The 24,044-nt window shown below is 40.8% G+C and overlaps 1 protein-coding gene across 12 annotated transcripts in view; it reads left to right on the top strand.

Moving 5' to 3' along the window:
• Positions 1-657: 657 nt before the first annotated feature.
• PTPRM (protein tyrosine phosphatase receptor type M) overlaps positions 658-24,044 on the top strand; it is a 500,309-nt gene continuing 476,922 nt past the window's right edge. For 5 of the 12 annotated variants that reach the window (XM_069779031.1, XM_069779035.1, XM_069779030.1 and 2 more), the window contains exon 1: positions 659-1,637. In XM_069779031.1, coding sequence (XP_069635132.1) covers positions 1,565-1,637 — 73 coding nt within the window. In that variant the 5' untranslated portion in view covers positions 659-1,564. Of the gene's footprint in view, positions 1,638-24,044 lie in introns of all 12 variants that reach the window. The other 7 variants (XM_069779033.1, XM_069779028.1, XM_069779026.1 and 4 more) reach the window with 2 other exon arrangements.

Below are 24,044 nucleotides of genomic sequence, written 5' to 3'. Positions count from 1 at the left end.
CAATTTAGAAAGAACTGGTTTAAAACCAACAAACACATCCTTCCGGTGTCTTGGACACCAGGAGCCAAAGCCCCAAAGCAAAAAAGATTGTCAAGCAGCTGTATTTCATATGTGACGTAGAAATAAATGCCAGAAGTTGCAGACTGCAAATAATGATAGGTAACTGCCATTTTAGTGTGATTTTACTTCCATCGTTCACTATCTAACCCTGCCAATTCACGACGTCATTCTTCACTCACAGGAGTAAAAGCGGCGACCCTGCTTTAAGCCGGGGGGCCGGAGTGAGCGATCTCCAGAGGTCCTTTCCCACCTCCCGCCCTTTCCAGCGGCCCCGACACGGTCCGGAGGGGCGACGGGTGGGCAAGGCGCTTAAGTTTTATTAGCGGCACACGAATGAAAAGCAATTTGTTTACAACACAGTGCCGCTCGTCGCCTGCCCGGAGAAGTCCATTTACATCTTAATTTCCTTTTAGTCTCAGCCTTTCCCTGTTAGGGCTGGGCTCTTACGCTTGCGGTTTTCGCGGAAGACGGAGTAGTGGCCTCGAACTAGTTCTTTCGACAGACCCCAGGCTGCCTGTAAAAGCAAACCAAAACGATTATGAAGAGCCAGCGCTTTCCCCCTCTCTTACGTTTATCTTTCCCTGTCCCGGGAAGCAGGAGCAGCGCCAGAGCGGTGGGGCGGGGGCGCGGGAAGAGCCAGGGCGCTGCCCCGGGGCCGGGCTGCTCGGGGCGGCGGCAGCCCTTCCCTCAGGGCCCCATCCTGGCCGGACAGGTAGCGACGGCGGCCCCAACTTCAGCGCCTGCGGCTCCCGCCGGGGCCGACCCGCGGCAAAGTTACCGAGACGCTTGGTTGAGATTTTTCTTAATTTTTTTTTTTTTCCGGTTCCTACTTCTCTCCCCCGCTGCCCGGGAACTTTCGACATCGTCCTACCAGGCACGGAGCCACCTCCTCTGCAAACAAAGCCACCACTCGCGGGGCAGCGAGGGGGGAGGCGGCGGGAAGGAGACTCGAGCGCTTCGCCTCCGCAGGCGACGGCCGTAACCGAAATCCTGTCAGCAGCGCCCCGCCGCTGCCAGCCCGCGCCGCCTCGCCCTCTAGCGGGGGAGAGCGGCGGCGCCGGCGGCTGGGCGTGACTTTCCGCGCTCCCTTTAGCCTGCCTGCCTGCCTGCCGGGGGGGACCGCGAGTCAGTCAGGGAGCCGAGCTAAACCGGGACTAACGGCGGCGCCGGGCGAGGAGACTCCGGGATTAAGGGTGCCCCCCCCGGGCACCGGGGGAGGCGAGCGGCGCGGAAGGCGTGGGGCGTCCGCGCGGCCCCTGGGGCGAGGGCAGCGGCGCGGCCGGAGGAAGGCAGGCAGGCGGGCAGCCCCGGCCGCTTCGCACCCCTCTTTCCCTGCCCTTTAAAGCGAAGAGAGACCGAGGAGAGGAAGACAGCCCGCGGGGCGCCAAGTAGGGGAGTCCAGCTCCCCCCTTCCCCACTGACTGGAGGGGGGCGAGAGGGGCGCCTCCTACTTTGGCAAACACTTTGGCACTTTGCTGGATCCGGAGCAGGAAGGGCTGGAAATATGGGGAAAGTTGGAACTTGCCTGGTTACTTTGGCCGGACTTCTGCTGGCGGCGGGAGCGCAGACGTTCACAGGTAAGGAGCCGCCTCGCCTGCCCCGGGGCCGGGCAGCCCTCCCGCGGGCGGGGGCGGCGGAGGGGCAAGGGGGGAAGCGCTGCGGTTTCGGAGTCGGTTGGGTTTTGGTTTGCGGTTTGGGGATTTTTTGGTGGGTTTTTTTGTTTGTTTGTTTGTTTTTGTTCTTCTTCTTCCTCCCCGTCCCGCTGGCGGGGCTGAGACACTTCGGAGCCGCTGCGTACATGGCGGGGGGCGGAGGGGGGTGAAAGTGTCCGAAGCAGGCGGAGAGGGAGGCGCCGAGATGCCGTTAGGTTTGGGTCCCTGTGCCCTGCCGGTAAGGGCGCTGAGGGGAAGGGCGAGAGGGTGGCGGGGCTCGGGCAACCCGAGGGCAGGGCTGGCGGGACGGGCGGGACTCGGGGTCGCTCCGGCTTTTCTCTGCCGCCGACTTCCCGAAAGTTTCCCGCTGCCCCGGCGCGGGAGGCGGAGGGGTGAGGTGAGCCGCCGCCGGGCCTCCGCCGCTCCGCCCGGCGACGGAGCTGGTGACGGGGGAAGGAAAACTTGCGGTGTTCCGCGAAGCGGCCGGCGGGTGACCCGCCGCCCTGGCCGCCTGCTCCGCCCCGCCGGTTTCTCCTCGGTCGCCCCCGGAGTTCCCCGCCATTCGCGCTGCCCGCAGGTACGGCTGTGAAACGCCGGTAGAGCCGGCGGTAGAGCCCCGGTCCCTGGTTTTCTGCAGCCCCACGAATCGTCACCTCGGAGGGCAGCGTAGAGGCTGCTTGGGTCTGCGGGGTGTCAGGATTCACATCCAGCGAAGAGCCCGGCAAAGTGCTCCATCGACAGCGTTTTTCTGTTGCCTGAAGTCCTAGACCTGCAGATGGTTATCATGGTCTCGAGTCCTCTGCCTGCACCCCTGTCCTATTTATATGTTGAAGAAACCCTCAATTTTAGACAGAAATTTGGATGTGAAATACTTCTGTGTGCTTCACTGCAAAGACTAACTTCGGATATTTTTGTTTGGTTTGTTCCTAACATGATGTTAGTGTAACTGGAAAGCACGTTAAATTGAAGACATCTGGTCTTCAGTTCACGCGAAGTGTGCTTTGATCTGGTGGGAAGCAATACTATTGACTTTCCTTGTCGCTGAGGCTGCAGAATAGTTTATATTTTGCATATTAGATGTTGCTCCTGTGCAGCACTGTAGCTAAACCAAGTTTTGTGGCTAGGAATTGGTGGTCTTTTTGTAAACTTCTTTAAAAATTAAAAAATTCTGTGTTTATGTTAGATTCGAGGGACCTTTCATATATGCAGCTGCATTTCCCCTAATTTCTCTCCAGCGTTTTTACTGCAGATGGGACAGAAGATGCATGAGCAGAAAAACGTTTTGTACCGAGGTGATCTATTACAATGATGAAATCTTTTCCAAACACTCATGTTAGGAGGAAGCTATGCTCTGTAGTGAATTATGAAACTGAACTCATGTATGTTAGCCCTATAACTCATTAGTAGTGGAAGTCTAGTGACCACACTAAAGTGAGAGCTCTTGCTCTATTAAGATAAATCCATAACTCATTGCTGACCTGCGTGAACTGTCTTGCTTATTGTTTAAAGTTAAACTGGGGCAACTCTTCTTCTTCTGGATATTTAAATGACTCGTGTGTGCAATATGCTGATACTATATTAGGGTCAGCATTTAAGTGCTGTTCATCTTGCTGAAGAACAATCCCACGCTAGTGTTAGATTTGTATCTGTTGTATTCATTTCCATTGCCGCACACTGTGGAAGGAACTGTGATATAAAACACAAACAATTCAGAGATGCCCTGTGCATACTGTTATTCAAAAGGTGTGATTCCAACCCTTCCCAAGTACAGAGTAACAGAGGCTGCAATTTACACACTCCAGTGAGATTGCAAAGGATGTCACAGGATGCAGAATCTGGCCTGTTCTCTCCCTGCGTGTGCATATGTACATGTATGTTAAATACTGAATGTAAAGTTTATTTGTGAAGATGCACATAGAGATTTTTTAAAAAATATTGATTCTTGGCACTCGGAACAGAATTGATGAAATTTCCATTTTTGTACTTTAACATTTGAAGTGCATGCCTGGGAGTCGTTTTTGCTTGGGGGTAAAAAAAATTGCTGTTGCTTCTGTTAAAAGCTTGATGCATCAGTGTCACAGAAATTAAATTACAGAAAAATCTGTCCTTGAGTTGGGTAGTTATCTTTTGTAATAGCTGTCCCTTGTTGCAGACAGGAGTTATATGACTAACCTATAAAAAGTTTAAAAACAAACAAAGAAAAAGAAACAAAATCAACTCCATACATGTTCTAAGCAAAGAATAGCAGTGGGTGAGTAAGTAATCTTTGACATTTATAATTCCATTTTTATTTTTACCCTTTTCTAAAATGATTTGTTTTACAGAGATTGGATCTAACATTACTGTCAGCTATTATTTTATTTGAGTTTCCTCTTCAGAAAATAATCTTACTGAAAGATCAGATCTTGGCTTTTTAAGGCCTGGAAGCTTTCAAGTAATCTTTTGAAAGCAGCTTAACAGTTAATAACAATGAGATTTTTCTCCGAGTCCTTAACTAAAGAATTTAAAATTCTGGATTCATTAGTTCAAGAAGCACATGGTTTCAAGAATTTGAATTTAAGAGATGTTACTAAAAACATTGTCTTAAATAGACAACGCTGCTGATGGTTTTTTTGAAGTAGCTGGGATCTTTCTGCAAGAGTAGTTTTTGGTTTAGGTTTGTTTTTTTTTTTTTTTTTTTAATTTCTCTCTGAGAAACTGTAGCACACCTGATTTAGCATGTTTTTGTTTACAATTTTAACATAAATGTTATTAAGTGGGTGCATGCGAACACTGAATGCTAACATTACAGAAGTTCCTGAAATGAGGTGTTCCTGTCCTATGAAATGCCACATGACTCCACCATGTTCCTTCTTCCATCTCCTTGGTAGATTATTCAGGCTAGGGAGAGCAATCCACTCCTGTAAGGGGTTTAGGTCAAACACAGAGCTGTGGAAAGTTAGAAGGGACATTGTAAGCCTAAATATTAGGTCTTATATAAAATGAAGGGTCTGGATGAGATGAGTTCTGTCAAATACCAAAATAGGGAACTGAAACTGAAGGCAAGGAGATGTGTAATAGAACTCAGAAACTGTGTTTTTGTGAAGGCATCACGTTCAGATAGATGTTAATTTGAATACAGCCTGAATTCTGAAATTGATGCTTCTTGCTTATAGCCTGATTCTGACCAAGGGAGGGCTATTATTAGGCTGTTATATTCTGTTTTGCTATGGAAAGTGACAAGGTTGTATATTAATACACTCTTTTTATGGTACTGGTTCTAAAAGTTTTAGTTTTTCCCTGAGAATGCACAAGTCCTATTGCAGTGAGAGAGAGATATGGATGGACTGACTAAAAGTGCTTGTAGGAGGCCATTCATAATGATCTTTGCTCCAGGACTAGTGATAATTATGAGGAGAAGAATAGGAGGAAAAGTGCTGCACAAAAATTGAAAATTACTTTTCCTAGTGACTAGTAAAGGTTTTACATAGAGAATAGTAGTCCTCAAGCTATTACATGGATTAAAAATGCAAAAACTTGCATTCCGAATGGATGTTGTGCCTTATATGAATCTATTTCATTTTTGGGTACAGGCATTCTAAAAACAAGAATCACATTTTCCAAAAACAGATGTAAGGAAGAAGTTTGACATGCTGAAGTTGAAACATACTGTGATGATGTTGATGTTTGGTGACTGCAGAGAGGGAAGATGAAAAGAAAGAATATAGGTTAAGTCTTCATAGGTCCTATCCTAGCTGAAATGAAGCTCTTGGCAGTCAGAGCAATGTATAGAAAATAAAAAGTTTCTGGTATAATTAACTGTGTTTGAAGAGATTTCTCAGAGTATTCAGGATCTCTGTTTGGAAGTCCTTAATAGCTATTCTGTTCACTTTGCCAGCAAAGAGCTCCAAGTGTGCTTGTATCTCATTTTAACAAATTCTGCTTTTGCTTGCATTGCTTATTCCACCTGCTTTCGTTCCTCTCCAACCATCCATCAAGTCCATATTCCTGCATTTCCTAAGGGAAGTAACATATGCTAGTGAAAATGCAGCTTTGTTAGTGGTTGACACAGTTGTCAGCTCATCAACAAAACTATTCCAGTTAAAGTTCATAGCATGGACTTGACCTCACTAAACAGTGAGAGCTGTGGAGGAAGATTCTCAAACCAAAATTCCCAGTCAGAGATTTTTGCTGCTGCTATTACAGCTGTTAGCTGAATAGGTGAATGACTTGATTTGTGTTTTATACCTAAGAGTATTCATATTTAAAATAGTTCAGCAAATTAATGGAAGCATGTTGAAGAATAAGTGTCTTTTTTTTTTTTTTTGGTAACTTGTGACAGTTAGAAACTGATGAAATAAAGTTTGTGTCCCCTGTAAACTGGGATGTACTTTAGAATGCTTCAGGTAAAAATGAGTGTCTGGGCTTTGGAAGTGGCACAGCTTGTCAAAAAAGAAACTGTGTGGTGGGTATGTGTGTTGCTTTTCAATTTATTTTATTTAGCTATTCTGGTCTTGTTCTGGTGTCAAAAGTTAGTAATGGAACCTCATCAGAAATTAAAAATAAATCCTACAAAATACTATAAGGCTGTAATAACACTGGGGGGAAAAATCCTGTGATGTTTATTTGGTCTTACGATTTAGCAGTTGTCAGAATCCATGAGCAAAACAAATCACAGTGTCCTGAAACAATATAGCAGCATATAATTTATGAGAAAATAACATATTTAGTGCTCACAGAAGTTGCTAGATTGACAGCTAGAGAGACCAAATCCTCAGGCAAATCACGAAACATGTTAGGATAGAGAAAGTAAGCTTCTGAACTCCATCTCACTAATGTAATTTGAGTCTGACCTGAAGAAATGTGGAGATCGTTTATTTTTCATGTGTGCTCACTCATACACTGAGATGGTCAGCAAATGTGTCAAACAGTCTAGTTGCCAGTGGCCAGGTCAGTTTTATACCTTACTATTGAGACGATCAGTTCAGTTCACATCGTTAAATTCAGCTAGGGGAAGATAATAGGTGTAGACTTGATAGAACAATGTCCAGTGATGTTGTGGGGTCAGGATCTGTAAACTGATCCTGTATTTCATGTTGCAACTTTATGCTAAAGGAAATGCCATTTGAGAGGGAGATCTCTTGTGTTTAAAGCTCGTTAGTATCACTGTCAAACACTTATTTGAGGTAGCTATATCACTAAGTTTTAAAGATGTTTCCCCAGAAAATGACATGCATTTATGAACCTTTCAGCTCACATTTATGACTCTTGTGTAAAGAAGTAGTTCTGAAAATTTTCCCGGGAATAAACTGTTGATGTGTGAATGCAGCTGAATTATCTGCTCAATTTCTCTAGGAAAAATCGAGAGAGTCCTTTTTATTTCATTTCATTTTGCTGATAACTTACAGATCTGTATTTCTGATTTAAGTGTAGTGTTATTTCAAAAAAGATTTCAGGAAACAAAAACCGGTTTGGAGCATATGGTCATACATCTAGGGAACCAAAAAAAAAAAAAAGCCTAGCAATAAATTGTACTGTGTCACTTTATTCACCCCACTATGTTTACATATTTTCTTATTTTTGTAGTGTCTTCATGAGTTTTGCCTGCTGTGATCTGCTGCTGATCACTAGGTGTAGCTGCATCTCTAAATCCACTTTTCTAAGCATAGAAAGAGGAAAGGCTGTAAACTGGGCTTTATGAGAATGTGGGTGTCTTTGGAGCTGGGGAGATGTGAAAATATACAGTGGATTTTTGTGACCTAGAGAATTTTAATCCATCAGTGGCTTGTTTGCACCAGTTTGCTTATAATACAAATGAACTTCTGATTAATTGTAAAAAGGCTGGCTGATCAGTGTTAATATTCAACAGAAGGATGAATGAATGTACTAATATAATAAAAATACATAATAAAATGCATGAAATTATACTTTAAACCCTGGTTTAAATGCAACGGTTATTGCTATAGAGATCTGATAAGGTTAGATCTTAACAGTTGTGATTGATCCTTGTCTTAAAAGCTTAAGTGTTGTGTGAGTATATGTGTTTTGACAACCTAATAAGAAACTTCCTGTTACATTTAAAATAATTATTTTCAGAAATTACATTTAAAATAATTATTTTCAGAAATTATGTTGCTGTCAGTGGAATTCTGTACTGATTTTGGAATAATATGTTGTGTTGGTTTTTAAGCCATGTGACTTCCGTTAATGTTATGAGGAGGTACAGAGGGTAAGTCCCAAAATATGCTTTAAAAATGAAGGAAAGATATTCTTATGCCCAGATTTCTGACAGTAATAACAGTAAAAATAAAGGTGTGTTTATGCCTCTACCACGTACTCATGCTCAATAGCTGCAGGGAATAGGAAAGAAGTGTCTCAGCCAGAAGTGTCTGACTCCACAGTGACGCTGCCTCATAAGGAGCAATGGTAGGAAACAAAGTAATGATCACATTTGTTCAGACAAAACCATGGCAGTATTAGCAGGAAGGAGTTCTGAAAACAAGTTAGAATTAGGGTGGTTGGGGGAAAGGTGGGAAGGAAGGCATAACACTTTCTTGAAGTGTAAAAGATGAACCTTACTGGAAGAGAAGATGTTCTAGGAAAAAAGGTGAAGTCCTAAAGGCAGCTAAATTACATCGGAAAACATAAATGGATTTATAGTTATTAATATTTTCTTGTTTTTGTCATCTTAGTTTTGAACATTTTTGTCTTTAATAATATATTCAAGGCTTGAATATGTTTTCTGACAGCTTTAGATAGCAATAGTTGATTATCTTTAAACATATGACTAAGTGTAATGATGTTAATGAATCTTTAATTTTTTTCTGTGGAACTGTGTAAAACAACATTTTGCTTATGAGGGTCTTTGTTGCCCCCCTGCCCGTGCCATGTGTAATCTGCCCTGATTTAGAAAGCAGTAAGTTTTGGTTACAGTAGGGTTTTTTGAGGGGTGGATTGGCTTCCCCCCACTTTTTTTTTTTTTTTTTTTTTTTAAATCTTCTCCAATATTAAGCTATTATAAATATATTTTACAGCACTGTTTTGTTAATCACAAGATATGTGGTTTTGCTCTGGAATAACTAACAGCTAATTACCTCTTTCATCAGTTCAGCTCTTCATCATCTAGGAGAATGAAATAGAGCATTACATGCCCGTATTAGAGCAGGGTTTTTTTGTTTGGGTTTTTTGGGGGAGTGGTGGTGGTGGTGTTTTGTTTGTGTGGTTTTTGTTCGTTTGTTTTTTGGTAGGTTTATGGCACAGTTACTTTGGGGCAGTTTTCAGAAAGATTGTGCTTTATTGCCTTGAATCCTATCGCCTCTTTTATCCTTAACTCTAAATTGAAATATTGTTTACACTCTTTATTTTTGAAAGTAATATACTGGATAGAATGTTTTTGTCTGCAGTCCTTTGTTTTAATTCTGTAGTGCATAAAGGTAGGCTGATTAGATGAAAGAACTGTTTAGTTGTGCTGATGAGATTCTAACATAAGATTGAGGAGGATATTACAGGAGTTCCTGTGCACTTTCAGGTAGATGGATAGTGGACCAGTAATGTCTTGAGGTTTTCATAATGGAGTTGTTCTTATAGGTAAATGAACAGAGAGGCTTTTCACATTTCTTTTTTCTGTGAATATAGACTAGACTAAGTAAATAATTTCCATACATGACATGAACTTCTATACTTGTGTATATGCTTGTATATGCACTAGTTTGTACGTCTGTGTCCTAAAATGTTGATGAATTATTACCCTTTAGCAAACTTGTGCATTTTTCATGGTGTACTCACAGCAGAGGTGGTTGCAGGTTTGGGTTTTTTTTTTCCTTCTCCTTTTCCTTCTCCCTCTAAGGTCAAACAATTCCTTATTTTGGGAGCTGATGCTTAGTAATTCTACTATTGCTGATACAGTAATTTATGACCAAAAAATGGTCATCTACATGCACATCTTAAAGTTTTGGTTACCAAGTCTACATAGTTTCTGAGGATATGTAGAGAAAACAGATCTCCAGTTTTGAAAAAAGAATAGTACCAGGTTATATCTCAAGCAGAGCCTGAGATTTCCTGAAGGGATTCACATTGTCCTCTACCTGCGTAGAAACTCCTCTCACTTCTGCTATTTTCATGTTCATGGCTTTTTCCTGTTTTAACAAACAGTTCACCTAAGTTGAAAACAAACATGTAAGTCAGTTGCCATCTCATTGAACTGTGTTAGGCCCCAGATCAGACATAACAGTTCTCTCTGTAGTTGTTTGGTATAGTTGCTGTCTCTTCTTATGTGATTTGTATATTTGTTTTATTTGAAAAAAAAAAAATTCATTATTACCTATTCCCTCTTCCATCCTTCTGGTAAATAAAATCACTGCAAGAAGTCCAATATTCCTAACAACTCTACAGTCTGCTCAGAGTGTGCTCACAGGCTTGGTAGAAACTTGGGAGGAAATGTATTTGCTTCAAGGTTTGACACTGTGTATCTGTATAGGACTAAATATAATCTATTGTAATTACTGTGATGTTTCTATGAACCAGTATAATTCAGGATCAACAGTGTTCTGATGATTACAATTCCAAAGGAATGATTACTTCCAAAGGAAGTTATTACTATTTTGATAGTATAAGATCTCTTTTACTTAACTGTTCTAAGATGTGTCATACAGTCTTAACCAGGAAATTATTTTCTCTCAGTGGAACTTTCTGAGCCTGGAGATTTTTCTGGTTCCATGTTGGGATGACATAGCGTAACATGAATCATACCACTGGAGCACAGCATAAAAGAGATGTATATTTTAACTCTTGTTGTAGTAGTCAGTTTGCTTAGTGATCAGAACTCCTACATAGGTGTGGGGACCCTGATTTAAGTCTGTGCTCTGGCATTTGACTGTGACATGGATGAGGATCTTCATAGCGAGGTTTTCCTGTTCTTTTTGTGGGTTTTTGTTTAGTTTTGACCAGTAGGTTGTGGTTTTTTGGGTTTTTTTTTTCCATGGTTGAGAAATCTGCTAAATTTCCATTAAAAAAAAAAAAAAAAGAACAAGGGGAAAAAAAGGAAAAAAAAAAGTGACAGTTCAGAACCCCCCACTGTATTTAGACAAAATCTACAGCAGTCACTTGTCACCACCTGTAATTTCAGTTTTCCCTAGAAACTCAACAATGTGCTTAAATACTGTCGATGTTTAGGAGATAGACAGTTGTGGATATTTCCAGGAACCATAGTACTTGGTGGGGTTGTTCTTATGTTAATGACTGAGAATTGCTATAGGCTTTTTTCCTTTAATCTTAGCCTTTTCTGAATTCTGCAGAGTAGATGAAGGTTATTTTACAAAGCACTGCATTCAACACTTTAATATAAGCACTTGATGTAACACATCACTTAAGCTGTTTTTCTTTTTAACTTCTGCAGAGACAGCTACTACGGAGGTAATTTCTCAGTTATGTAAGATAAAATTGTTGTCCCAGTAATAATTTTTAGGCACTCTGCAGTTGATGCCCTCTTTACTGTGTCTGAGAGATGTCATCTCGATTCAGTCCTAGCTCAAGGAGAAAACCTTTGCAAGCAACTTTTTAAATGTAAAAGCAACCTTTTGGGGTTAGGTCTGTGAGTGTCATGGGAAACCAGCAAAACCAAAACACAATTAAAGTTAATACTTATTTAAAACCTTAGAGGTTGAAAATGTGCAATGGAAGCCTGTATATTGCCCAACATCACTACCTTCTGTTCATAGCGACAGCAAAGCACATGGATTGAAGACCACATATAAAGTTGATGAGGTGTGTTGTATTTATTTTTACTTTAAGAATTGCCTACATAAATGTAGGCTAGTAAGGGATTTATGTGAATTAGCCTAGCATTTTCATTTTGGGATTTGGAAAACACTGGTGTTTGACTGTTTCATTTATTTAAGAGTGTTTGAGACAAGCACACGCCCTTTAGAGCAAATACACATTGAAATTGCAGAGGGCCCAGAAGCCCAAGACAAGTTGAAGTACACTCTTGACAAATAAAAACTGGGTTCTGCAGCAGCCATGCAGCAACAGCAGACATGGAGTGGGGTTTTTAAATGAGTCTTGCAGAAACTTCAGAGCCGGATCTTTACTTGTACAATTGCTTAACAGATAGGCAGTTTGTCCACTAGAATCTGTTACTTCTCTTTGCATCCTGAATATTGAGGAGTTAAATGTTAACCACATTAAGAACTTTACATGACCACAAAAAGGTGTGAACATAAATGGCCTTAAAATGTTGTTCATGTTGTAGCTCAGTATCTAGCATAAGATTATCCATGCAGGGAAATGACATGGAAATAACCCCTTAAGAATAATATTCCTTAGCTACTTCTGTTGTATTTTCAACCATAGACAAGCATACTGCTGTGCTTCTGGGTTGATTCACTGGCAGATCCATTGCTGAGTGTGCACTTCAGCCTTATTCACCTGTACCTTCCTTTGTCATATAGTGGACTTGGAGTCTTGAAGTGCAGATAGTAATTTTGAGTTGGGAGTAAGGGTGAAGCCTGAGGTATTGCATATATTCAGATAAAGACTGTCTGGGCTTGGTCCCGCTGTATTGCCAAGGTTGCTTCAAGGGGAATTAGGGAACATAAATTGTGCATGCATTGTCTGCTGCTTTTTAAATTCTTTGATTTCTACAGAGAAACGGATACAGTCTTTGGAAGTCTAAATTCTTATTTTGGAAGATACCTGTTATGACTGTGTGATGAATGGAAATAGAAAGCAGCTGTGAACTCACTCTGGCATCAGTCAGGAACTACTTTGTTGATTGTGGTTACCTGTGATGGGTTGCAGTTTAGGCTGCAACATGGAAGCTTGTATTTTGAAAGTTATTGCTTGCCTGTCAGTTCTGTTGCATTGATGGTAAAAATGGAGTCAGTTTCTGATGTGTAGCCCAAACTCAAAGACTTTGTTATGAAAACTGTCTGTATTTTTTAAGATTTCAATTTCAAAATGAATATAAACTCATGGCTTCCTGAACTGGTCCACAATAAATCTGCCTTGGTGAAGTAGTATCTGACAGGCTTGTTTGCTTCAAATCAGTGCTCATAGTGGGTGGATCACAGGAGTTTTGCAAACCACAGTTTGGGAACCACTCACTCGCTGTGAGTGAGAAATCACACTTTGCCAGAACTTGCTCTGTTAAAGTCTTCACAAACTGCAGAGTGCCGTGTTAGATTTGCAGCAGTGAAAAATTAATTCTGGCTTGTATGCTAGAATTAGATGTGTATTTCTGGACATTTGGGAGCAGAACTGCAAAAAAAATCAGATCTGTATGTTTGAAACTGGCATTGAGCAAATACATGATGTTCACCAGCAGCCCCGTTCACATGATTTCAGTGCTTTGACTCTACACAGTGGTCTAGCAATAAAAGAAAGAGTTGGCCAACTATAGTAATTTGCCAGAGCTGTGTACTCTGGAATTTTGTGCAGAGGAAGAGGGACGGTTCTTGCCAGCTCTCAGTTCTGTCTAAAATTGCACTTTAGTAACATCTATTCCACAGCAAACAACATATGTATTTAACAAAGCTGTTAAATACCAGGCCACCTTTAAGAACATATTGCTTACCTGCCACCTCCTGTGCTCTTTCCATCTCATTTTCTCTGTTCATGTCTGATCCTCATCACCACATTCCAAAAATCACAAATCATTTGTGCCTTCCTCTGCCACCTCCATCCTTTGGGCAGCTGTGACTGAGCTGAGAAGAGAGCTGAGACTGGAGGATGGTAGCTCTGATTAGGATATCCTCTGGTGCCACGGGCCACTCTGTTGCCCTTACAGTTTGGAGATCTATGTGCACATTTTGAGAAAGTCCCAGAGCCTCTTGGGGGCCTATGACAGAAGCTTGGGGATACAATTCCTGACTGGCCGAGTATTATTTATAACAAGTTAGGTTTTTTGCCTTTTTTTTTTAAATTGAGACAAATAAGATCAAAATGGTCCCATGCATGTGCTAACACACATGCCAGCAAAGCATGTGCTTATGAGTATGTACTCTAAGTGAGCAAAGTTTAAGTCTTAATTTGCACTGAGTGCAGTCACACTAACGCTTGATAGCAACAGCAGGCAGTGCTAGTGGGGAATGAGATAGTGTGGCCAGATCTAGGTTTCAGACCAGATGGACATTATTCATAATATTATTTGGGTGTGAATGGTTTTTACTAGAGTGTGAAGTAAACTGATGAAGATTATTTGTTTGTTTTTCAAGCTAAAAAGAATTAGGAATACTGGCACCATTTCTACAAACACAAGCTCAAAAACTAAAGTTTTGGGCATACGGTAAAAGTAGTTACAAAAAGCTCCTGTTGACACAATAATTGCAAGTAAATCAGGTATTAACACAAGTCAGCATGAACACACCAATATCAGCATTTTGTAGAAATGTAGGTACACGTATATAGTTTTCTGGAAATCGGAACAACACTTTTCAGATACAGCAATTGAAATTTTAGTTCCTTGGTAATAAGTAGAGTGTTTTTTGCCTACTCAGCCTGCCTTTGAAAATTCCTCTGGAATATTTTCCAGGTATTTGTCCATGTGTGGACAAAGTGCCATTAAGTAGTATGCTAGAGGTATTGGCTCTTTTCTAAATCTTTTGAGCACTGTTTATGGGGCGAAGATGATGCAGAACCTTGCATTACATACATCTGCTTCCTTTCATAACAGATGTAGAATAAACGTATGCAAAGATTTAGGAGATGGTTCCTTCTTTATTCAAATCCTGCAGTTAAATGTTGTATGATATCCATACCTTGGGTTAACCTGTGTTTTGTTCATGGTGACATTAATTTTGGCCCTTGTTCTTATGTGCACCTCTAATGCATATAAATACATATGCAGGGTATTCTGTGCTATCAGTACATATTTTTACCATTTAAAATTGTGCTTTACGATGAGCTTGAAAGTTCCCACTCTGTATTTACTGTGCAAATCATTAATGTGGTTCCTATTGATGAAAGTTCAATTTATGAGCAGGATGGTGGTCATGCTCACATCATTCTGTACAATGCAATGTATGTTCTGTGCAGAAGCTGGTCTATTAAAGCATTCAAGTTCTCACTCCGTATTGAGAGCAGAAGATTTGTCTTAATCCTCATATGGCTGATGTCTCTGCTGGAGTGTTAATAGTCTAATTTGTGAGCTAAACTACTAATTGTATTATGAGTCTAAACCTTATTAAGCCTTTTGTGTAGAATTAGATCACAGAGCTTTGGGAAGCAGAATACTGGTTGGGTTCTGTCTCCTCTCTTTAATGACAGGAGCAAGCTTTACTTCTATCTTTTCTTCAGAGCTGCATAGCCCTGAGACTGCAACTGATTCCTGCCTTCTACGGTATCGACAGAATCTTAAGTTTGAAAATCAGGGTGACTTTGGGAGTAGTTGAAGATTTCCAAGCAGGGTCTTAGTTATTTGAAAGCACTAAGATTCTGTGTTCAGCTGAGGTGAGGCCATGATTGGGAATATAAAAGGTTTGCTCTGATCTTGTGTACAGACACTGTGCAGAGGTTCAGCTGTGTGAATTGTTGAAATCGTGCGAAAGCTTTAAAATGGCTGCAGTTATATAACAGGTGTCATGGTTTAAACACAGCTGGTAACAAAGCACCACGAAGCCACTTGCTCACTTCTTCCCCCCCACCCCCCTCCGCCACAGTGGGATGAGGAGGAGAAAATATAAAGAAACACGCGTGGGTTGAGACAAGGACAGAGAGGAATCACTCACCAGTTATGGTCACAGGCAAAAACCAGACTCAACTTGGAGGAAAAAACCCAAATCAATTTAATTTACTACCAATCAAATCAAAACAAGGATGATGAGAAGTAAAACCAAATCTTAAAACACCTTCCTCCCACCCCTCCCTCCTTCCTGGGCACAACTTCACTCCCAATTTTCTCTACGTCCTCCCTCCCAGCAGTACAGGTGGACGGGGAATGGGGGCTGTGGTGAGTTCATCACACCTTGTCTCTGCCGCTCCTTCCTCCTCAGGGGGAGGAGGACTCCGCACTCATCCCCTGCTCCAGCGTGGGGTCCCTCCCATGGGAGACAGAACTCCATGAACTTCTTCAGCGTGAGTCTTTCCCACAGGCTGCAGTTCCTCACAAACTTCCCTGGCGTGGGTCCTTTCTGCAGGTCGATCTTAAGTCATAGACTGCTCCAGCGGGCTTTCCCATGGAGTCACGGCCATCTTTGGGGACATCCCTCTGCTCCGGCATGGGGTCCTCCACGGGCTGCAGGGGCATCAACCTCCTCCGGCACACCTCCTCCCCCTCCTTCCTCACTGACCTCGGTATCTGCAGAGGGGTTTCTCTCACATTCCAATCTCCTCCCCCGCTGTAGGTTCCCCTTCTTAAATCTGTTCTCCCAGAGGTGCTACCGCTGTCACTGATGGGCTTGGCCTTGGCCAGAGTTGGGTCCAGCTTGGAGCCGGGGAAGCTTCGAGCAGCTTCTCACAGGAGCCACCGCTGTGGCCCCTCGCCCGCTACCAAAACCGCACCACACAAACCCAAAACACAGATAATGAATTTGGTAGAGGTGTATTCCTGTAAGAGTTCAGGTAGATGAACTTTTAACGTCAACATATCACTTGAGTTAGTTTTTTATTTCCAAAGATGTTCACTACCCACCTAGAGATGGAGGATACTTCTTTATTACTCAGCTGTGCTGCTAGATTTCATGAGCAGTTCTTATCCATTTCTGTGCAAATCTAGCTGGGTCAGCTGAGACTATTTTCAGAGGTGGTTTGTGCTCCCTGCTCTGACTTTGCAGTGGAGTTAGCCTGCTAATGGGGCCCGGTTGGAGATGGAGCTGATTGCCTCCATCGGTGGATCAGTAATAAACAAAGTGGAACTTAATGGATTTTGACATTACTTGCAATAAATTTTTATGTTGATGTGGAAGATGGCTGTGCACTATTGCACCTTTGATACAGGAATATTGCACCCATGGTAATTCATTTTCTTTAAGAGAAAATATTCACAGCTACTCCATATATTTTCCTGTGTATACATGCGATAGAATTGCAATAGTATTGAGTTTTACTCTGTACACAACAGCACTCTAAGCTGCTGTGAGAAACTATTCTTATTTTACACCTGAAGCTATCAGGGCCCTGTATGTACTTAATGGCTTTGCTTTTTGCTGTTGTAAATTAATGCTATTTGAAATGCATGGCCAATAAATGAAAATAATAGGATATATATAGGTTGTGTCACATCATCTTATATTTTTAAAGAGCTTTTTCTATTTCTGCATCACATTTAGTAATATACTTTGTAGAGCATATTAATAAAGAATTTGTTGTCTGTCCTGAGAGAAAACTCAGAGGCTTCTGCATTGTTCTCTTCCACATGCATTGGTTCTCTCAGCCTACACACTGTGTATTTATTATGTTACTGCAAGTAGAGCAGCCAAAAGTCATTGCCAAGAGCTAATTGTCTTCAGATGTGTCTGCAGAAGCCTGTATTTGTTAGGGGTTTCTGTGTAGCTCCCAAACTGATTATCATGCTTATTAAAGTATTTTGGTAGGTGAATAGTTTTTGAGAGAATTTTTATACATTTTAAAAAAAAATAAAATCTAGCATTTATTTATTCAAATGCAGTATATCTTGAGACCAAAGATTAAGAGCACTACATTCTAAATTTCTGCTGAAGGGGGGCAATCATGCTGAAACTCACAATTTACCTTATCTACCTTTTGGTAACTAATGCAACTTGTACTGGCTTAGATTTGCAGATGGAATGATTTTGGGATCTGGGAATGACAGAACTTCAGAGCTTTTTGCATACTTTGTCAGAGGCGTGGCTAGGAATGTAATGATTGTACAAAATCAGGCTGCTACTTCTGTAGAAGAGAATGATGCAGGTCATTGAGGCACATACTTTGTTAGAAAGGCTGAACTAATGTCGTAAACTTTACAGGCCTAACCTGATGTCCTGGGAGGGACTGAAACAATATGCTGTGTATGTATTCAAAAAGGCAAATGAATTACTGTGTGCCCATCCTGAGAGCTGTAGTGCCTTGTAAGAAAGGATTTCACATGCGCACACCCCCTCACACCCCCGGCCTTGCTTTCTGGTAGGTAAAGCACTGGTGGATGTTACCCAGGAAACTGGTTATCTTGCTGTTCCCTTGTGTTGACACTGGTTTGTAGGTTGACCAGCCAGATGCTGTTTCTGATTGACTTCTGCATATTAACAGGAAGGGACAGAGTAGGCTGCCACGACCCAATATATCCACATCCCTGCCCACCTGCTGTCTTTTCCTCTATCTCCAGACTCTGTGCTTAAAAGTACTTTATGAAGTATGTCTACTCTGATTTTTCTTAAATAGTCTTGGTAATTTTCTTGGTCTGGCCTTGATTGGTTTTATTTATTTGTGGGGTTTGCTTGGTTTTGTTTTCTCTCTTAGGATGAGAAGTGGTAACTGAACATCAGTAGCATTCCTATGGTTGTTTTCATTGTGTACTTTTTGTACAAGAGGCCAGGTTCCCGTAGAAAATGGGAAGAGCAAATTAGAAGGGTCAGCATTATTTCACATCACTATTAAGTACAAGTGTCTTTTACTAGAGGTAGTACAACAGAAAACAGAGCATCGAGTCATGTTTTGTATCTTTCGGGGGTGGTAGCACTGTGTATGACAGCTTCCTTTTCAACTGCAACTACTGATTTAAACAAATAATTAAGTGACCTGTTAATTGATTTTGGAGGACTTGCATGTGTTGTTACACTATTCCTGGATATGGAGAATGGAATATGGACCTTGTGTCTTTGAATGCTAGCGTTTTGAATTTTTATATTCTCTTTGGTGCTCTTCAAAGCATTTCAGACATGGTGCCTGATCTGATATTAATCTGATAACTAGGTGTGAAAAACTACCTCCACTGAAGTTTTTGCTGCTGTTTTTCAACTTCTTGAGGCTGGGAGGGAAGTCGGTTCCAGTAAACAGCAGGGGGCCACGAGAGCTACGGATACGGAGTAGCTGGGGAGTTTGGTGGTCATGAGGGTCTCTGTATATTTCTACATCTGTGCTCCATGTGATGACTTTATCTACTTAATGAACTGGGGTAGAAATAAAATTTCAGGATATGAGTGTTAGTAAATATGCCCATTGAATCCTTAACATAAGCGGCTGATGATGTTGGGAGAGTACATGGGAGGTGGGGCACTTCCATAACAAGGAGTCACAGTTATAATAAAATTTGTTGTGAACTCAATAACTATGTGCCCATCTGGATTACACCCTAGTCTACAACTGGTCCATGTCATTAATCTTGATCAGGATGGTCCCACCTTTGTACTGTGGAGCCTGGACTTAAGTTTTGAGATCTTTTTTGGGCAAAAGTTGCTTCATCCACAACCTATTCTGTATTTTTACAGAGCATCTACTCCAGCAAAGCTTACTCCTTCCTACTACTGCTCTATAGCAAGAGTTTACTTTATGTTCCTTCCTTCTCTCTTTTGATACCTGCTTTATTTCTACATCTGTTCTTTCTAGTGGTGGGAGCAGCACAGTTGTCTGGTTTGGATTATAGTTATCTGGGAAGAGGGAGACTTAGGGGTGCTTAGAGAGCAAATTATCTGTCCCCTTGTTAGGTTGTGCCCATCAAGTGGGCACTGGCATACCGGTGATTCAAGCCAGGAATGAATAGTTAGGGCTTTGAGTAAGTTGTGTGGGGTTGGTTTTTTCTTTCTTTTCTTTTTTTTTTTTTTCCCCTGTAAATAAAGTTTTGTGATTACGAGGGAGGGGATAGGAGGACAGTTGTGAGATAACTACCTACTTTACAGTGTTAATTATGGTATATATTACATATTAATAGAGAACTTTCTGTTGCCACAGGCAGAATCTCCCAGTGGGAGGTACAGGAGAAGCCTGTTTCAGAAGCAGGAGTGATGGAGAAACCTGGCTCTGCTCTTGTGTGTGGCAGCATGGGAGTTGGTATTGTTGTTGAAGCTGGGAGGGCTGCTCTGAAAAACCTTGAAGCATTTCATCTTTGCCATAGAAGAAGCTAGTGCTGTACTGGCTTAGAGAAAACTGAGCTTTGAGCTAGGGAATTTGTTCTAGAAGTTTTCCAGGGTTTACTACCACTGTCACTGCGTGAAATGTAGGGACGGTTTGTGCATGGACACGAAGCTTTATAAAAGCATTGCAAACTAAGAGCTTTTCAAGGTACATTTAGTTGCAGTGCTTTTCTGCTTAGACTTGCTTATGGTCTCCTATATTGCATTTATGCTGTGGGAGTTTGAGAGCTGTGGCCTTGGTGTTTATTCCTAAAGGAGGGAACACTTGTATACTTAAAAAAGGGGGGGGGGGGGGGGAGAAAAAAGCATAACTGTGTGGTTGTTATGTTAAATGAATTTTAAAGCTGGTGAGAAGAGGCATTCAGAGATGAGAATGCTTGGGGGGAGAAATGAAAGCACATTGAAGCTTTTTCCCCTTGAGGGCTTTAGGCAGGACTGAGAAGAAGTGGTGCATACTGAAGCCTTGTTTATAGTCTTTCACTTACTGTTAATAAAACAGGGATGTTCTAAAAGGTTTCCATAATTAAAATGCAGTCCTTGAGTATAGTGCATTTTCAGAGTGGTCTAAAGCCCTGCTGCGTCTCAGAGTGCTTAAATAATTATTTATAAAAAATGCTGCAGTGGACGTAGTGTTTTGAGGTTGTTTTCAATCAGAATGATTTTAGATATGTTGGGTATTGAATAAATGAAAATAGAACTTATGGGGAAGCTGATAAGTGTACAAATTGACTGGTTAGTAACTAATTACCAGTACAGAGATTGTTTTTGCCTTTTCTTTTTTTTTCTTAATTGGCTGAATATTAATAAATCTGGTTTATTTCTGGAAAACAGCAAGTTTTAATGGTCTGGCAGAAATTCATAATAAAAAAGCTAAAGAATTAGCATAATAAATAATTATTGCTTCCAGGGTTTTTTATTGTTAAGATAATAAAATGTTAAAAAGCAAACCACTTGAGTAGAAAGTAATTGCACTGACAAGCACCACACAGCTAGCATTCACAATAAAGTAAACCTTCGCTCAATGTCAACCTGATTTGCTATCCACATAAATGCTTCCTCACATTATGGAAATGTGCTTTTTCTATCAACAGAAAAGAATAAAACTCTAGGCATCTAATTAATCTTGTCTGACATTTGATTTCATATTCGGGTTAAAACAAGAGGCAGGTGGGTCTATTCCCCCCACCCCCTGCATGTGCATGACCACAGGCAAATCTCTCCATTAATGTCAAGCTGCATCTGTGTGTCTGTGTCTGCCACATGTCAGTCATTAATACGTTAGTGTTGCTTGTATGTGATTCATATGCACCAGTTTTCTTGACTGGAGGGCTTGGTAAATAGGGAACCACAAGGCTTCAGCTCTACATCGCAAGCATTTCACCTTGACCCTCCCTGTAAAGGAAGAGGGACTCACTCTACTGTATAGGAGGAGGATTAGAAGTGGTAATTTATAGCATAGGGAATTTCCAAGTTGGTATGATCAAGTAGAAGACAGAAGTAAAACTGATTTAGCTTTGACATTTTTATTGATTAAGAGTGCTCTTGTTAAAGACTAAGAACTTTTAATAATGCCGAACTGTAATACCTGCAGTAGTTTAGTCTTGTTGATGGCAGGATTGTTTTTCTAAAGTGCCCAGAAAAACTCTACAAAAGTAGTTAGGTGCATTATGGGTATTTTATTTTCTGAAATACTAGTTAATGGTTTCTGCCAGAGGCAGCATGCAGAACTCGAAAATGTGGTGGTTTGACCTTGTATGCTGAAACCTATGTAACTCTATTGTATTTTTACGTATGTGGGTAGTACAAACATTTAAAAGGACACAGTTAAGAACTTAGGTCTAAGTAGTAAACTCTGCTTGTTCTTAAACAGTGATAACTTTAAGCGGTTTCATAATTAAAGTTAGCAAACTGAAAAATATCTTCATGAACATAGTTTATGTATTAAAATATTTTCCTGTAGTGTTTGCATGCAAAATCCTATGGCGTTGGGAAATAAATATTTACTTATGAAGTAAAAAAGTAATAGCAGGAATTGGTTTTGTTTTGCTGACTAAATGCAAAAAGTAAAATCACCACTGGTGAAGGACATCTGATTTTATTTTTTTTATTTGTATTTTTTAAAAGTTAAGTTCTAAACTTAAACTTTTGTTTCTAGTGTCAGTCTACTACATAGAAAGTGTGAGTGAAATTGTTTTTCTCTGAATTGTGCATAAAGGGCTGGATGCTGTTTGGAAGACATGGTGTGCAGCAGCTCCTAGCCATAGCTGTATAGCAGCCCATTCTATAAACCACTCATTAAAGGTGGTGAAGAATCCTTAAAAAAAAATAGTGTACTAGATGTGTATGTATGCATTTTTGTTTCAACTTTGATGTTTATGCCAAATTGGTTGTAGATGAAGAGAATGTTACCAGAAGTTAATAGGCAAAAACTGTAAATGAGCAATGTTCTCATGATGACCACTGCATAGAGTAGATAGCTATTTCACACATCACCTGCTTTTGAACAGTGACAGGTAGAATCTGGTGCCAGAGGAATTGGCATTTAGACCTAAAAAGAGAGAGATCTCTTCATGGTTGACTTTTGGAGACTGTAGCTTTCACTTTGTTTTATTGGTGCTTGGTTTGACTGTCTTCCCCTAATCTTGAAAGGCAGCTTCACCAGATGGAGGTAGAAGATGGAGCCAGGAAATGCCACTACCTGCTAAATCAGTCTCCACTATGAGGTTCTTGCTGTCAGCTTTTCCCTGGATATTTCTTGACAGACTTTGCCGTCAAGAAGCAGGACTAGAAAGCAAGAGGAGGAGCAGTAACACAGCTTTGGTCCACACTTAATAATGTTCTCCACCTCAAAGAATGAATATTGCTGTTCTAACAGCTTTTGAGATACTGAAATGTGGATGTAGAGTTGGAGAAATGCCTTCTGCTTGATACCCCATGTAGGTAAAAGCAGCAGTTTTTATTAAGAGATCAGTTGTAATGCTTTGCTTTTATGTGCTGCAGTTTCTTTTCAGTTGCTTTTGGAAGGGATTAGAGTCACAGAACAATTAAAGTAGGAAGAAGCTCTCCAGCCCAGCCCCCTGCTCAGCGCACAGAGAGCCAGCTTCAAAGCTAGATCAAGTTGCTCAGGCCTCGTCCAGTTAAGTTTTGAGCATCTTTAAGGATGGAGGGAGGTTCCACAAGCTCTCCGCATTATATGAACTTGTAAAATACGAGCTTTAAAATTTTTTAAGTATGTTAGTGCAATATTTTTATACAAGAGAAAAAGTTTATTGAGAGATGATATTCCACAGTATGTTAAAACATGAAACGTAAAAGGTAAAGGATTTTTTAGGCTTCTGAATTCACTGTGTTTGAAACCTAACTGTCAGGAATGTCTTTCTAAATACCTTTTTGTAGTGTTGACAAATACTTTTAAGGGTGTCAGTGATGTAAACCCCTGTTGCTTTCTGTCTAGTTTTGTTCAGAATGAGTACAATTGTACCAGTGACTGCTTCTGATTGTTATTTTTCAAATAATGAAATGATGACCTACATCAAGTAAGAGACAGTTGCGCCAGAAAGCATTTTAATTTGGTTTTCAAATTCACACAGCTTAAAGGCATACACTTAACTACTTTCATAGCAGAAATTTTCATTGTATGGTACCAGCATTCTTGTCTAGTAACAGAGGATACTGGAGCTTTCCCTAATGAAGATGCTTTTTTCATTTAAGAATTCAGCAAAGAGAGAATACACAGCGATACTAAACAGAAAACCAATTGCAGAACCACTAAAATGAGAAAAATGTATTAAAAAAATCCCTGCGGAGGGAAATTAGTAGTTGAAGGATAAGAACTACAGATTTTTAACTGAGTTTGTCCCAGATAACACTGGCAGGGAAAGTTTTTTTACTCTTGAGACTCTGTGGGGAGTTTTAAAATGGTGGAAGGAGGAAGCGATGCCTCTAGAGAAGTTTGTGGAAAGGAACAACAAGCACAAACATGTTTTCCTGTTGCAGGGGAATTTGAGGTTATTATGCTGTATCCACAGATTTTTTTTTCCTATACTTTTTTTCCTAATTCATTTAACTATTGTTGACTTTCATTTCAATTGGGTTCTATTCATTCCAAGTGCTGTAGAAACCTAAACCTTTCTTTTTGTTTGGAGACCAAATTAAGAAAGTCTCGGAGAAATGGGCCTGACTAGACATGCTTTGGATCCCAACCATGCTGGTATTCACAGGGGTATTGGTTCATTTGAGACTTATGTAACATAAGTCTCCATTGCTGTCCTCTTTCCTTATTTATCCTTTTAGCAATAAATTTTTTTCTTGTCGGAAATGTGCGAAGTAATGA

Source organism: Haliaeetus albicilla, chromosome 3 (assembly GCF_947461875.1).
Source record: "Haliaeetus albicilla chromosome 3, bHalAlb1.1, whole genome shotgun sequence".
In the NCBI taxonomy this organism is placed as follows: Eukaryota; Metazoa; Chordata; class Aves; order Accipitriformes; family Accipitridae; genus Haliaeetus; species Haliaeetus albicilla.
This window is presented reverse-complemented; position numbering and strand designations above follow the sequence as displayed.